The 16,605-nt window shown below is 43.4% G+C and overlaps 1 protein-coding gene across 5 annotated transcripts in view; it reads left to right on the top strand.

The window, feature by feature from the left end:
• LOC107376225 (microtubule-associated serine/threonine-protein kinase 1) overlaps nt 1-16,605 on the top strand; it is a 98,694-nt gene that overhangs the window by 12,187 nt on the left and 69,902 nt on the right. For all 5 annotated transcript variants that reach the window (XM_070542875.1, XM_054750756.2, XM_070542874.1 and 2 more), the window contains exon 2: nt 13,756-13,784. In XM_070542875.1, the coding sequence (XP_070398976.1) occupies nt 13,756-13,784 (29 nt within the window). The remainder of the gene's footprint in view (nt 1-13,755; nt 13,785-16,605) is intronic.

Genomic DNA, 16,605 nt, shown 5'->3' with positions numbered 1-16,605 from the left:
CTCTCAGCCTCGTGTGTGTGTGTGTGTGTGTGTGTGTGGGGGGGGGGGGGGGGGGGGGGGGGGGGGGGCTGGTGCCTATCTCCAGCGGGCGAAGGCCAATCAGGTAGGGTACACCCTGGACAGAGTGCCAGTCCATCGCAGGGCAACACAGAGACACACAGGACAAACAATCATGCACACACACACACACACACACATACACACACACACACACACACACACACACACACACACACACACACACACCTACGGACAATTTAGACAGACCAGTCAACCTAACAGTCATGTTTTTGGACTGTGGGAGGAAGCCGGAGAGAACCCACACATGCACAGGGAGAACGTGCAATCTCCGTGCAGAAAGATCCCAAGCTGGGAAGCGAACCCAGGACCTTCTCGCTGCAAGGCAACAGCTCTAACCACTGCACCACTGTGCAGCCTAGTAAATTAATAGAATTGAGTAAATCAACTATTTGCATATCTATTTGGAACCATCCGGCAGGATGGAATCAAAAGCCCTTGCCAGATTTTTAAACTAAAAGCATCTCATGTTGATAAATGTTGAAGTTGTATTGTTATGCAAGATTTGCGTTAGTATGAGTTAGAATTAACACTCAGCAACGAGGACGCCAAAGTTTAGCTCAATATCTGTCAAATTGGCAGAATTTGCTTCACTTTGTTTTTTTTTAACATTGACTGATGTGGCAGCTAGGGCTGCAACAACGAATCGATAAATTCGATGAAAATCGATTACTAAAAGCGTTGGCAACGAATTGCGTCATCGATTCGTTGTGTCGCACAACTCTTCCAAAAGCGCCCCCCCTTCCCGCCCGCCGTTGCGCGCAGACCAGAGCAAGTCAGATCAGCGCGAGGGAGAGCCGGCAGATCAGCGCGAGGGAGAGCCGCAGATCAGCGCAAGGGAGAGCCGCAGATCAGCGCAAGGGAGAGCCGGCAGATCAGCGCGAGGGAGAGCCGCAGACTTGCGCTGCTGCGAACCGGTTCCGCATTGTTGCACAGCGATCCAGGCAGCTGCTTCCAGCGCACGGTCCATTCTCAAAGTGGCGCAACCAAAAAACTATAATTAGCACACGATCGTTCATGTCCGCACATGTTCTCTATTTTCTGTCTTATTTGTGCCTGAAGCTCGCTACTGCGGAGCCCATCACCTGTGCTGCGGTGATGTCACCTCACGCAGCATCGAAAACGCGCTCTGCGCTTTTCGGTCAGGAGATCTTTGATCTGCTCAAAAGTAACTGATGAGGTGAAAAGGTAAGAATCCAGGCAACAGATTTTCTGGAGAATTAAGAGGAGATGCAGGAAGATGAGAGACAGACAGGACAGGAAAATAGTTCAATAAAAACAAGGAAACAAAACAAAGTGTTGAAAAGTAAAATGTAGGTAGATTTATCTCCACTACACGTTTTTACCAGTAAAAAACAATAAGTTCTACACATGTAATATTTATACATCTGATACAATTCAGATCACCTTCAAAACTCAGTCACACACCCAGGGCCGTTTCAAGACATTTTGGGGGCCAAGGCAAAATGCCCCCCCCCCCCCCCCAATAACTGGGCTCCCCAGAAGCCTCTGTGTAATTCATGCCCTCTCCAGTAGTGTTAGTTATACGGTGTTTATAAAAGCCCCTCAGACATTACTGACATGTTCTAATATTATCAGATGAAAAACTAAATTATCAGACATGCTGTCTCATCTGCTTCTTTTATAAACTTGCAAAAAGTAACAAAACCATTTGAAAGCCACTATTTGTGGATTCTCTGAAAGTTTCCATGGAGTGTGTGACAACTTATTTTTTCATTGATCCTATCGTCTAATCTCACAGCTGAAACAAGCATCCTTAATCATCTGTAAACAGGAAGCGTACCGATGCTGTAGTAAAACAAAAGGTATAATAATTTATTATTAATAAAACCTTGTTGCAGCACTAAAGCATAAAAATTAGATTTTGCATTAAATATGCAAAATATTTACATATGAATTGTTTTAGAGCCCTTTAATTGGCAGAATCTGATATTAATTTAGTTCTTACAAAAAATGGGTCCCAACATGGTTTGTGTGGCGTTGCCATAGTGTGACGTCATAGGCACAAATCCCCTGTCCTCTTGTTTGGAAATGGAAATATGGTCACCCTACATTAAACAAACTGTCCACCCGGGCTTTTGCGCTGCACAGAGACGCTTCGCTGCCTACGACTGAACGTCAGTTGAGAGTCAGTCTCATGCAGACTGACCAATGAAGAGAGGGCCTCAAGTTAAGACCCTCTCCTCATTGGTCAGTCCACACGAGGTGGGTCAAAGGTTACTCTGGGCGGGTTACGTGTTGTCAGGCATTCAAGTATTGAGTATATTTACTGCATATTACAGTAAAATATTCTGTATGTGACCACATTATGGTGATCCTTGGGCCGTGATGATGGAGCCCTTGAATATTGTTGCCCAGGGTACAACAAAGTGTTAATTTGGCCCTGGTTCCGCCGTCACATTCCCGCAGAAACTGGTTGATCACACCGGGGCCAGACTACTAGCATGTGGTTTTACAACCACAATGTCCTCAGAAGCAAAAACGCTTTTAAAAGGGAGGGAGGAGTCCTAACTGTTGCTGCAGGCGTGTTGTGTGTGAGTGCAGTTATATACTGGTTAATATATTTTTGGGTTCAGTTGCTTTCATGTGGCCTAATGTGAGTCTATTTGGGATCATTGGAATGATCAGCAGCATTTCTTGATGTGACTTTATAGCAGTTGCCCAGGGCATCATCGCAAGGAGGATGGCATTCATTTACTTTTGTTTTATTTGGTATTTTTTCAGTCATTTTTGGAAATAGTGATCAATTTTGATTAATTCACAGCCTATGTTTAATTACATTTAAAATAAATGTCAACAGATGAGATCAAACAAAACAGATGAGAATTGCCCTTAAGCTGTTTAACTTGGACCAAGCATTTTAGGTCACAGATAGATGTAGCTTAGGGTCTCTGTCTATACACCTTATAAGACAATTTAGGTGATGGCATGTTGTTTTTCTGCTATTGAACTGTTTTCTAATAATGTTGTGTTAAATAAAGTGAAGGAAGGAGAGAAATAACGTTTCCCTAGCAGTTTTTAAAAATTTCCCCATGTAATCCGATTAATCGATTAATCGTGTCGAGACCCCATCCGATTAATCGATTATCCAAATAATCGTTTGTTGCAGCCCTAGTGGCAGCCATCTTGGATTGGGTTGATTAGTTGTTGATGTACATTTAATGAAATCATTAGGAAAGTTTTGTTCAGAATCCGTTTGTGTTGGTGAGATATTTGGCTAAGGGAACAATCACACAACTGTCCACCTCTGATCTCGTTTGGTGGTAAAAAGAAAATTAAGAAAACCTTGAAATACAAAAATACCTCATGTGCTTTCTACCTCTAACTTTGTCCACCTTTAGCCTTAAGCCGGAGTCATGCTTCTCCGTCAGCTCCAACAGAGACACGCACGCACGGAGACATTTCTCTCATACTTCTCCGTCTCCTGGAGAGTGTTGCAAAGCAATTCCCCGCCAGGACAGCAGAGGGCGTAGCGCTGTTCTGTGGTATCCTGTCATGTATCGGTCCAAGATCGTGTGTTTATATTGTTTTTTTTTTGTATATAAGAGACTTTTTAAGACAGACAAATTTGTCTCTCATCCTCCTCCACCTCTTCATGCGCTCGCCACCTCTAAACGCATGTTTCCTGTCATTTCCATCCACAAATAAAACGCTTGCTGCGTATCTTTTCACTCCTCCAGTCACGGGAGAATTAAACGTTCATGTTTTTAGAGTTTTTTCGCAAGGTATTATTCTCCGTGTCTGCTGCTAGTTGTTCTCGGCTCTCTTTATGTTTTTGAGGGCACATTAGCGGCGGTGTGGACGACAGCGGTGCCCTGACCAATCACAAGCTTGCGTTCTCTGTCTCAACGGATGGATGTTTAGAAAAGAGAGCTCGACTCCGTGTGTCCTTGCGGGGCTCTCCAGCAGGCCCGCAAGGACGGATCATGGCGTTGCGTATCTCCGCGCTGACGCAGACGCAGAATTATGACTCGGGCTTTAAGAGTCTGTCTCGTTCTGGTTAGTCTGTCTGCCGTGGGTCATGGCTGGTCTGGTCCCATTCTCTGGTCAATATTACCTCTTGGTTCAATCCTTGTTGTGTCTTATCCCTGCTCCTGCTTTTCCCTCAGCCCACATCTACAAAATAAATGAACTGGTTAGGACAGAGCGCTTTGTGTTCATCTCACTTGGCTAGTCTTACATCCTCACAACGGGGAGGATTTCTTTTTATTATTGCTTTAGTGCAGCCAGTAAGTCCTGAAGGACACAACAAAAGAGGGTTTTTTATGGTCATGTGGTCTTATGACCGTAGCAGGAGGCAGAATTCACCGGCCTTTAAAGTCTCTGTTGGTGTGCTGCTTGCATCACAATACCTGTCCCCAAATGACTTCCTGCTACAGCATCATTCAAAACAAAGGAAAGAGTGGAAATTGTATCCAACTCCTCGGTCTTTTGCATCTTGTCTTGGGGTAATTTAATCGTCAGATCAATTTAAATGGTGTCAGTACAGAGAAAAAGCTGCTGAGTGGTGTTAAAAAGTTCAGCATTATTCTACGTTTGCTGGAATTGCATAAGCCAGAGGCGTACAAGACAACAGCTCAATCACCCGTGTTGCTTCCCACACGTTCACACAATTCTTGAATGGCGTCCTCACATGCTCTGCTGTCGGAGCTGACAGAGGATCGGACAATCGTTTATTAGCTCAAGCCTGAGCAGTCCTGCCCCGTGGATTCGGCTCAGCCTGGTCCGGAAGAGCTGGAGCTCAAACGTCTTTTGGATCTGTGCGAGTTCGTTCCGGATCAGCGAGGATTTTACGTGACAGGAAATTCCTGCTGTGATTAGTTGTTTAATAGGCATTAGACGTAAATCTGAGCGGCACAAACATCAGCCCCAGGTGTAAGGAATAAGCCCGAGACTCTGACCAAGTTATGAAACCACAGCAGAATAATTTCACCCACAAGCTTCAGAATGTGCGCCATCATATCCATGTGGAAGAGGGGCGTGTATTTCATAGCATGTTGTTTACGTGTTCCAACTTCATGGAACAGACGACGCTGAGCTGGGATAACACAGTCGAGTGTGGCTTCTCATTAACATCTATGTTCAAGTAAAGACTTCTTTATCGAGAAAGGTCAAGCAGAGAATTACACCAAGTATGAAAAATTAGGAGCCAGAAGTTTAAACTAAGATGATGTTGCATCAAAAAGAAAGAACCAAAGCCACGTAGGACAGACTGAAAACAACATTGTACTGCAACATAAAATCCTGTAAACTGGACTAATATGCGCCGCGAACCACTCCCTGATACCGCCACAGGTAAATGTGGCCGAATATCTGAGTAACAGCCATTTTTGTGTTTGCAAATATTGCTCAGCTGTGGCGGCCATCTTGAATCGTTCATTTAAACCAAAAAAGACCACTGGGATTAAAAACCTAACAAGAGTGTCCTGTCTTAAACAGAATAGAGTTATAAATAAGACACCAGCTAGTGAACAGGTGTTAAACCCAGCAGAGACGGCAGAGTGAGGCTGGTGTTGTGTCAAAAAGCGTTCCCCCTCCTCTTCCTCCTGAGTGAGTCCCTGACTCTGTAACTCTCTCTCTCCTTCCTGCTGCTTTGGTCGGGCGTATCGATTCAGATTAACGCTCAGACACACACATTAGTCTGTCCTGGATTATTATAGCAACAGTTGGTCTCTGTTGTTCCCAAGAACTCAGCGTTTTTTCTGTTAGAGGGCCAGTTTACCAGTTTGGACTTTTACCATTAACAGATTATAATCCTGAATCTTTTTAATGAAGTATTTTCTTTGTAAAGTACATTCATTTTGAGGCATTAAAATACTTTACTTTAGAAGTGCTAAATACATAAAAGTGAGGGAGTAGAAAAAGGTATCAGTCATTGTTTTATAACTGCATCGTTGTCCCGGAGTCATTCAAGTTCAATTCAAGTTTATTTATAAAGCGCCACATCACGACCAGAGTCGTCCCGAGGGCCTTCACACCGTAAACATCCCAATCAGGTCAGGTCATTAAGCCAATCAGAAAAAAAGTTTCCTATATAAGGAACCCAGCAGGTTGCATCGAGTCACTGACTAGTGTCAGAGTCTTTGCAGCATTCCTCATACTAAGCAAGCATGCAGCGACAGTGGAGAGGAAAACTCCCTTTTAACAGGAAGAAACCTCCAGAGAATCCTGGCTCAGTATAAGCAGTCATCCTCAACACGCATACACACACACACACACACACACACACACACACGCACGCACGCACGCATGCACCAAGTAGTGTTTCTATGGTTACATTGTGATGTCTTAGTAAATATTCTATTTGGTGACAGATAAACTTTATTGTATTTATCCTAGTGGATCTATAATTAAACGGGTAAACTAGTAGTAGCACATCCAACGTCAAAGAGTAAAAAGTTATTATCAGGAGAGGGAGAATGTTTAAGTGGTTAGCAGCAGTGTGCTAGTCGATGGCCCCCTCCATGAGGCCACCACAGCTCAGCAGAACATCATTGTAGCTTCTTCTGGGGAGAAAAACACTTAGAGAGAAAATAAAGTTAACAGCTGAAATAGGAAATTATACAGTTAAAGAGCAGATAGTAGAAGAAAGTAGTAGAGTGTGAAAAGTGGTCAGTGTATCCTCCAGCAGTCTAAGCCTATAGCAGCATAACTACAGAGATAACTCTGGATAATCTATCCTATTTAGATGGAGGCATGTTGGAGGCAGGGCAAGGGAGAGCCGTCTTTACCGACTGTACACTCCACCTCCCTGTACTCCCCCACTTGTCCAGATTTAGGCTAACATCAGATTTTAACCATAGGCCCTATCAAATAAAAATGTTTTAAGCCTATTCTTAAAAGTAGACAAAGTGTCTGCCTCACGGACTAAGGCTGGGAGCTGGTTCCACAGGAGAGGAGCCTGATAACTAAAAGATCTGCCTCCCATCCTAATTTTAGATATTCTGGGAACCACCAGTAGACCTGCAGTCTGAGAGCGAAGTGCTCGGTTAGGAACGTATGGAACAATCAGATCACTGATGTATGATGGAGCTTGATTATTAAGAGCTTTATATGTGAGAAGAAGGATCTTAAAATCTATTCTGAATTTAACAGGTAGCCAATGTAGGGAAGCTAAGACAGGAGAGATATGATCTCTCTTTTTAATTCTCATCAGAACTCTAGCTGCAGCATTTTGGACAAGCTGAAGACTTTTAACTACATTCTGTGGACTTCCTGAGAGTAATGAATTACAGTAATCCAGTCTTGATGTAATAAATGCATGAACTAGTTTTTCAGCGTCACTCCTGGAAAGGATGCTTCTAATCTTAGCAATATTCCAAAGGTGGAAAAAGGAAATCCTACAAACCTGTTTAACCTGGGATTTGAATGACATGTCCTGGTCGAAGAAAACACCAAGGTTCCTTACGTCATCACCTAATCAATTATTTTCCTTACTACTAACGCATAAAACGTTTGCCTTACATCTTTAAAACTGACAGAGTTATAGTTATTTATGTGTTTGCTAATACTGAGGATCAGTGGCGGCCATCTTGCATTGGGTTGATTCCAAATGGTAATGGGTTGTACCTAAAGCTGCACCGATTTTGATTTTGAGAGACAATAGTGATTTTGAATTCTGACACAGATCTGATACCAATCAGTCATCGAGCTAAAATTAACAGAATCTTTTTGATGGTGTTGTGCCCACATTCACTCTGTAAATGGTCATTTAAACACCTGCTGGCACAAATAATGATTTAAACGCACTGCCAAGTTTTTGTGTGTCTTTAATTGATTAACAAATTTTTGTGTTTAACCCTTTGATGCATAATGGTCACTACAGTGGACAGGTACTCAAAATTGTTATTTATTTGTTTTTGCTATTAAGCACAACTGTTGAAGACTTAATTGCATTTGAGCCCCTCTATTTGGACTTCAGTAAGTCAAGCCAACATATTTCATGTTCAGAACGCACGCTGTCCACTGAGGTGGACATGCAATAAATTATTTGTAAATTATAAAATTTTACAAAAAAATTTGTTGAAATTTGTTTCATTCACACCCAAAGACCAATGAAAAAATGTGTTAAAAAATCATGGTTGAAGATTTCATAATTCATCAAAGGGTTAAAAACAAAGCTGGAAAATCAATGTGAGGACGAGAAGATGAAAACATTGCGGCTGCTCTTTGTTTCCGGTGTTTTGCTGGTTGGATGTAATAAAAAGTGGGAGCTATCATCAGCTCCGCTCCTTTCACTGCTGTATAACATCCAGATTTTTCTTCTTAGCTGAAGAAATGCACACAAATGGACCTAATGCCTTCTGGGAGCACATTTGGACTCTTACATGGCAAACCATGTTGTGTTTAGTTTGGGGCCAAAGCTACCACTGGAGAAACTGAGATCCAATGTTTTATCCATTAAAACACGTCATTTTATCTAAATGAAGGTATTGTTTGGGAAATATGCAAAACGGTTTGGTAATCTAGTATAATAATCTTCTTTGCTATGCAAGATGCACAAAGCTTCAATGTTCCACCTGAGGGCATCACTGTGGAGATTTAACTTTACTATTCAACACTAAATTTACTGAGCCCGCGCAAATTAGCGCCAAATCAGTCTCCAGGCCCCCCGGCTTGCTCAGTTGTCCTCCTTCTTTTGTTGTGCTGATGAGCCACTAAACTAGGGTGGGGGGTTCTGTCAGGGCTTGAGCGTTTACAATTACAATTCAGTTAAAACCAGTTTTTCCACTTTTTTGCTGCCACCACTATGCTTCACTGTAGGGTTGGTATTGGCCTGGTGATGAGCAGTGCCTTAGATTCTCCAAACATAAAGCCTGGCATTCACCCCAAAGAGTTCAATTTTTGTCTCATCAGACCAGAGGATTTTGCTTCTCATGGTCTGAGAGTCCATAAGGTACCTTTTAGCCAACTCCAGGCAGGCTGTCATGTGCCTTTGGCTTCCGCCTGGGCACTCTACCATACAGGCCTGATTGGTGGATTGCTACAGAGATGGATGTCCTTCTGGAAGGTTCTCCTCTCTCCACAGAGCAATGCTGGAGCTCTGACAAAGTGACCATCGGGGTCTTGGTCACCTTCTTGACCAAGGCCCTTCTCCCCCGTTCACTCGGCTTAGAACGCCGGACAGGTCTAGCTGGTTCTGCAAGGGCAACATGATTTGCATTTGTAAGCCAGGGTAAACCTGGGGCGAGGGTTTTTCTATCACTGAATGTGTATAAAAGCAGAGGTCTCCATGAGGGAAAGTCATTTCTTCTTGGCATTTCTCAGAACGCACAGCACGATGGCTTCTGGATCACAGCCACACAGGAGGAACCTCAACGTGCAACAGGCTGTGGCCATGCTTCAGGAAATGACTGATAGAGAGGAGAGGTTTCACTTTTTCTCCAGGTCACTGATGACAGAGCAAATGCAAATGAAAATGTGGCAACGTGTAATGGTACATTTCGGGCGACGGTGGCACAGGAGTTAAGCGCTCGCCCCGTAATCGGAAGGTTGCAGGTTCCAGCCCCGCTCAGTCTGTCGTTGTGTCCTTGGGCAAGACACTTAACCCATGTTGCCTGCTGGTGGTGGTCGGAGGGACCGGTGGCGCCAGTGCTCGGCAGCCTCGCCTCTGTCAGTGCGCCCCAGGGCAGCTGTGGCTACATTGTAGCTCATCCCCACTAGTGTGTGAATGGATGAATGACTGATTGTGTTGTAAAGCGCCTTGGGGGGGGTTCCAGGACTCTAGAAGGCGCTATATCAAATACAGGCCATTTACCATTCAGTTAATGGGCCATCAGCGCAACAAAAGATAAGCGCTGCAGGAGCTCAGGCATGCAGGAGGAATACATTTTCCAGTAAATCCAGTAAATCTCTGGTTATACGTTACAGTCAGCTTCCCTGGAAGCTTTTCTTAATGCATCTGACACAAATCCAGTCGTCGTCTTCTTATACTCTCACAACTTTGTGGCTAATTAGTCAGATCAATGAAGGACAGAGTGAAGACGCATCAAAGCGCCGACTATTCAGCCGCCCTTATAAAAAGGGATTAGTCCAATTTAACATGTAAATCCTGGAGACATGCGGTCCAACATCCATACAGCCCATGACTTCATTTTGATCCTGAGGTGAGAGGGAGGTAAGACCATCATTTTCAGGGTTATTTTTTACAGACTTGTGCATGCTTTTTGAATGTTTTCTTTGTGTTGGAATATTCCCATGCTGCCACATTCTTTGGTCAATATCCTGAATCTGAATTCTGTGAATCTCACAAATCTGGGAACCTTTCAATATGTTTATTAAACTTTACACTGAAGAGGATAGGTGGAGAGGACACGGTCCGGTGAGCTGAGGGGAAGAGGTCTGCTGCAGGCAAATGACACGTTTAACACTAAGCACAACATTTAACAGAGAAATGTCCAAACAAGGTGTAGTAAGTTTTGTTTTGTCAACCAAAGCCAGAAATAACAAATCCCTAAACCTGACCCCAAAAACCTCATCAGAACAAAGAGGAAGCTTGCTAGCATTAGCTTCACTTTGGGTCATTAGAAGAGCCACAGCAGGTGAAATATTAATTGTTCTTAATCTTTTCTGAAAATCCCTCGTAAAATATTCGGATCCGCTTCAATGCGAAAGTGAATAACTGAATTATCGGGCGGCTAGGGGCACGCCAACATCATGTTAATGAGCAACACCTTACACCAAAATTAATGCAGCAGACGAAGGCCAGGTTACTCACGCACAAGCATGAAGCAGCGGGTACGAACACCCTCCACCCGTCTGCCAGGGTTAGCAATGCGTCAAGCTGGGATGGCGTGAGACTATTGCCAGTGTTTCCTCTCCATCTGGAACCAGGAGATAGTGGGTGGAGGGTGTGGCATGGCTCTCAGAAGTGTTAGAAATTTAAATAACTTTTAAAATTATTGGGGGGGGGGGGGGGGGGGGCTCCACTATCTCAAATGTGGCAGAGTTGTCATTGGGCTAATCAGGGTAAGGTTTCAGATTGGTTATGTCTGATTAATCTTTGTTCTTGAGTCACTTTGTAGCTTTTTATATCAGCGAGTGAACAACTATTGTCCAATTATGAGTTTTTACATCAATAAGACTATCTGTCCTCTAAATTTAATTCAAGTTTATTTATAAAGCGCCAAATCACGACAAGAGTCGTCTCAAGGCACTTCACATAATAAACATTCCAATTCACAGTTCATTAAGCCAATCAGAAATAATGTTTCCTATTTAAGGAACCCAGCAAATTGCATCAAGTCACTGACTAGTGACACACACACACACACACACACACACACACACACACACACACACACACACACACACACACACACACACACACACACACACAGAGAGAGCGCTAATATTTGAAGCTAATATTTTTGATAACTCTGAAAGCTCAACTGGATCAAAACGGTTCAAGCACAGATGAGGTTCTACAGTTACCTCTGATGCTGCCTCACTTACTGAGGAAGAAGAAATCGCATTAGGGAGGATGCTAAAGATTTTGTTTCTAATAGAATTAATTTTACTCGTGAAAAATCCCATAAAGTTATTGCTGCTGAGGGCTAAGGGAATAGATGGCTCAGAGCTATGATTCTGTGTAAGTTTAGCAACTGTACTGAAAAGAAATTTAGGATTATGCTTATTCTCCTCAATTAATGCTGAGAAATAAGCAGTTCTAGCTTGTCGAAGCTTATTTTTATAAAGCATAAGACTATTTTTCCAGGATAGGTAGGCCTCCTCATGGTGCGTAGAGTGCCATGTTCTCTCCAATTTTCTAGAGTTTTGTTTTAAGGCTCGTAAATGAGAGTTAAACCAGGGAGCCAACTTCCTGTCCCTAATTACCTTCTTTTTTAAAGGGGCAGCATCATCTAATGCCACATGTAAAGAGGACGTAACATTATTGCATCAATTTGTGAGGGGCTAGAAATGAAAATATTGCCCTCTGCTACGTTCCTCTGAGATGCTGAGGACAGTAAAGATGGAACAGTTGATTTAAAAGATGCAACAGCGTTGTCAGATAGAGACCGACTATAGTGAAATTTACTTTCATAAAGCCGTTGATTGGTTGAGACTATCTGTCCTCTAAAGCCTTTGATTGGTTAAGACTATCTGTCCTCTAAAGCCTTTGATTGGTTAAATGGCGGGTCGAAACCAATGGGTTTCTTTTCCTTTCCTGTGTTGGAATGCCTTTTAACTACTGTTGTTGCTGCTGTTTATTTAGCACCCAGGAGAGAGCAGAGCACGTCTCCGCTAATAGAAGCTAACTGTTAGCATTAGCCACTCCACAATATGGCAGAACTCCTCCAGGCTCGTGTTATTTGTGGAGGTAAAACATCAATGTTGCAGAGTAAACTGAGTCAGTGGTAGGGTTGCGTTGCAGTTAGCCAATCAGAGGAGAGATTTCATGAATATGAATTAGTCAGACTCTAAATCTTGCCGTTTTCTGCTCGCCACTTCTCTGGTTAAATTCTGCTTATTGAAACAGGAGCACCAGAGATGTTTTTCCACAGAGAACGACTGACAAGGCATTCATGTATACCAGAGACCACTGTGGATGTGTTGAAAAAAGGAGTGAATGAGCTTTAATTTATGCTCTACTTAAATCAGATGTTTTTAACTCATTCACTGCCAGCCGTTTCCTGGTCAGTAAAGCCCTTTGCTGCCAGCATTTTTCTGCATTTTTACTGCTTTTTTAACCTCCTGGGACCCAAACTTGTATTTGGTTTGATTTAAAAGAAAAAAAAAACCATATGTAGCTATTCTAGATTATATTATATTCTAGATTATTATTGATTGACTGTAATCAACAGAAACAAATTTACAAACATTTAAATTCAATTAAAATTCATTAAATAAAAATGTTGTCAAATATCCTAAAAATAGAAAGATAACAAAAATGTTTTTAAATTAAAGTCATGTAAAGTTTCTATGAATAATAACAAAAAGGTTTAAGTAGAAGAGAATAAAATTTTAAAGTGCAAGGAGCCAATGTCCACATATGTGGACAAGTGGCCCTAGGAGGTTAACTCATTCGCTGCCAGTGTTTCTCGCCGTTTTTACAGTTTTTTAAGAGTGACAGAACGTTGCGCACTAGGATGATGTTGACGTCTAAACAACCAAAACAAAGCGGAGACTCACCTCCTACATCAGGAAGAATCCGCGCGTTTCGAGCGTTATCCGTTCGTTCATAATCCGTTGTTGAATTGTGATCGGCAGAAGCTTTTCCGGTTTGCACCTCACTTTTTTTTACAGCAGAGGCCCAAAACGATCTCCTAACCCACGGATGTTCTGCTTACTGATCACGTGACGTGTGACGTACGCGGATGAAGATCGGCTTCAGAGCTGAGATGTTTGTTCTCACGGTGCGGGGGCTCGTCCGACGCCCACACAGTAAAAAAAAGCAAATGACAACTTTAGTTGTTATTTGCAGTGAACGGTTGGATTTAAAATGACAACTTTTGTCGTCAATGGGAGTGAATGAGTTGAGTAAAGCATAAACATTATGAGTTTCTTTCCATCTTGACCTTTAAAGTTTTGTTTATCATTTCAACCTCAGCATTTAACATATGCTTTAAAATGCAGAACCACGTGTCTTTGAAAGCTTTGGGTGAAACTATTTGTCAACTTCTGACCTCTTGTCTTTCTTTGTGTTTCTGTTTAAAGGACTTGCCACTGCCTCGCAAAAACAGCAGGTGAGTGATTGAGTTTCCTTCATCTACCCGCCTTTTCTGTCCTTCCTAGAGGCAACGCTGAAAACACTCATTCATCAGTGGTGAAGACGGTTCTCTGAGCTTAATCCTGACTGATCATCAGTGATTTTTTTCTCTCTGTCGGATATCTGTGAGGAGGCGTCCGTGATGTTTATGGTATGGAGTGTGAGTGAGAAGGAGGACAAGGAGGCCCCCTGGAAAACAGCTGGAGTGTGTCAAAGTGTCCATGACCAGCTGAGAGTATGGATTCTGTCCTGCTTTTGCTTTTTACCCACACTCTTTTATTTCCATTGCTTTGTTATCCATTCAGAGCTCTTTCAATCACACTTTCCCAACTATCTCCATTTGTTCCTGTTTCCTGATGCTGTTGAGCGGTAGTGTGTTTAAAACTTAGCACAAACTTTAATGAGTATTGAGTATTTTATAAACATCTTATAATCAATGTCCGTCTGCTCGTACAGAAAACCTCACCATCACTGGATTGTGGACTTCCTGTCAGAAAGAGGACTGGTTTGTACTGGCAGGAAGGCATCAGGCACTGCCACGCATGGTTCAGGGGTTCATCAAGGATGTGTCCTCAGTCCTTTGCTGTCCTCTCTAACCTGGCAGCTACATTTAGTACAAAGCAAATTCAGTAACTTTGGTGATGATGCAACGGTAGTGGGACTCACCGTTAGTGAAGATGAAACATCTTACAGAGCCAAGGTGAAACACTTAGAGATGGCGCTAGGAACTTTTGTCACTTGTGGTCAACAAAAACCCAATCTCACGTTTCCTGAACCACTTTCCCCCAGTAAGGTTGTGGGGAGCGGTCATTATGAAATTAAACTACCCAATGTTTCTGCCGGTCCGTGGACTCACCAGCGCTAAAGCCGACTTTATACTTCTCCGTCTCAGGAGGTGCAGAGACACGCACCACCATTACCTACGACAGATGGGTGGAGCCTTATTTTCTAACTTTCCATTGAAAGCGACAACGACCAGAAGCCTGTGATTGGTCAGAATGCTGCTTCCTTTAACTTCGTCAACATCTCAGTCATTAAACGTTAACACAAATGCGACTGGAAGAGTGCAGTGATGCACAGCAGACTTTTTATTCGCGTGGGGACGCGTGGGTTTGGAGGTGGTGACTGCATGAAGAGGCGAAGGAGAGTGAGGGTTAAAAAGTCTCTGAAATTCATCAACATAATGTAAACGTACAACAGTAAATAGACTAAAGCTGTGACTGCAATGGTGGCAGGATACCCCAGAAAAGTGCCACACCCTCTGCTGTCCTGGTGGAAAATTGCTTCATAGCTCTGACACACCAAAGTACAAAAGGAAAACATCTGTCAGCACGTGTGTGAGTGAGTGTTTTTCCTTACGCGTACGTACTCCGCAACTGCAGCCAGCGATTCAGCTGGCGTAAAGCCTGATTTATGCTTCTCCGTCTGCGTCAGTGCGGAGACGCGCAACGCCATTATCCGTCCTTGCGTAGGGCTCCGGCAGGCACGCAAGTACGTACGGAGTCGAGCCCACTTTTTTAAACATCCGTCGAACGAGACGGATTACGCAAGCTTGTGATTGGTCAGGACGCCGCTGTCGTTTACAGCGCCGCCATTGCAAAGAGAGCCGAGGATAACTAGCGGCAGACACGGAGAAGCTTGAAGAATGCCTCGCGAAAAAAGCTCTAAAAATATGAACGTTTAATTCCCCCGTGACTGGAGGAGTGAAAAGATGCGCAGCAAGCGTTTTATTTGTGGATGGAAATGACAGGAAACGTGGGTTTAGAGGTGGGGAGCGCATGAAGCGGTGGGAGAATGAGAGACAAATGTGTCCGTGTTAAAAGTCTATTATGTACACAAAACACACAATATAAACACACTATCTTGGACCGATACATGACAGGATACCCCAGAACAGCGCTACGCCCTCTGTTGTCCTGCCGGGGAATTGCTTTGCAACGCTCTCCAGGAGACGCGGAAGTATGAGAGCTAAACGCTTCCGTCAATCCGTGCGTGTCTGTCCCTTGCGGAGCTGACGGAGAAGCATGAACCAGGCTTAACGCATGAGTCTGAGAAGGTACAGCACAACAAGTTTCCTCGATGAGCTTGGAAAGTTTGCCAGTTGCTCCAAAATCTCCCGATACACCAGGAACCCAGTTTCTCCAAACAGCAGAAACCCGGCTATCGTGAATCCAGTTGCATGTGTTTTCTACGTCCTCCATGGAAGGCAGCGACAGACACAAAGCTTTCCACTCGCTCCAGGAATCCATCACATATCCAACCGGATACGTTCCATCAGGGCAGGAAGGCGCTCCCTTCACCGTACGAAAAGTGGAAAAATATTTTATGAACTGCGTTTAGAAACCAGCTAACCAGATCCGTAGTTAAAGTTCAGAGAGGCGCTCCAGAAGGAATGACCAGGCAGAGGGCTGCAGGCAGGACAGGGTTAGGAGGAGGAAAAGAGAAAGCCTGCATTCTGCTCCAGAGCAGGAAGAAGAAGTCAGAATAGAAATAAATGTATATTGGCAGGTCAGAGCTTTTGGAAATTGGTATCGGCCCTCAAAAGCGGAATTGGTGCTTCTCTATTTAAAGAGCAAGTCACCCCCAAATCAGCTTTTTTTTCCTGATAAACTATATAAATGTGTGTCTAATCGTGCTGCAGACACGTGTCGTCAATAGTTTTGCACTTTAGTGCATTTTAGTTAAAATTTAAATTTTCTGCCTAAAACTGTCAGTGTTGCGCCGTTGTCAGGTAAAAACTCTGCTCTGCATTTGAATTTAAATCTGCCATCGCTATTGGCTAAGAGGTATGCTATGAT

The sequence above is a fragment of the Nothobranchius furzeri genome, chromosome 12 (assembly GCF_043380555.1).
Source record: "Nothobranchius furzeri strain GRZ-AD chromosome 12, NfurGRZ-RIMD1, whole genome shotgun sequence".
NCBI classification, from domain to species: Eukaryota; Metazoa; Chordata; class Actinopteri; order Cyprinodontiformes; family Nothobranchiidae; genus Nothobranchius; species Nothobranchius furzeri.
Note: the sequence above shows the minus strand (reverse complement) of the source record. Positions and strands in the feature narration are given on the sequence as shown.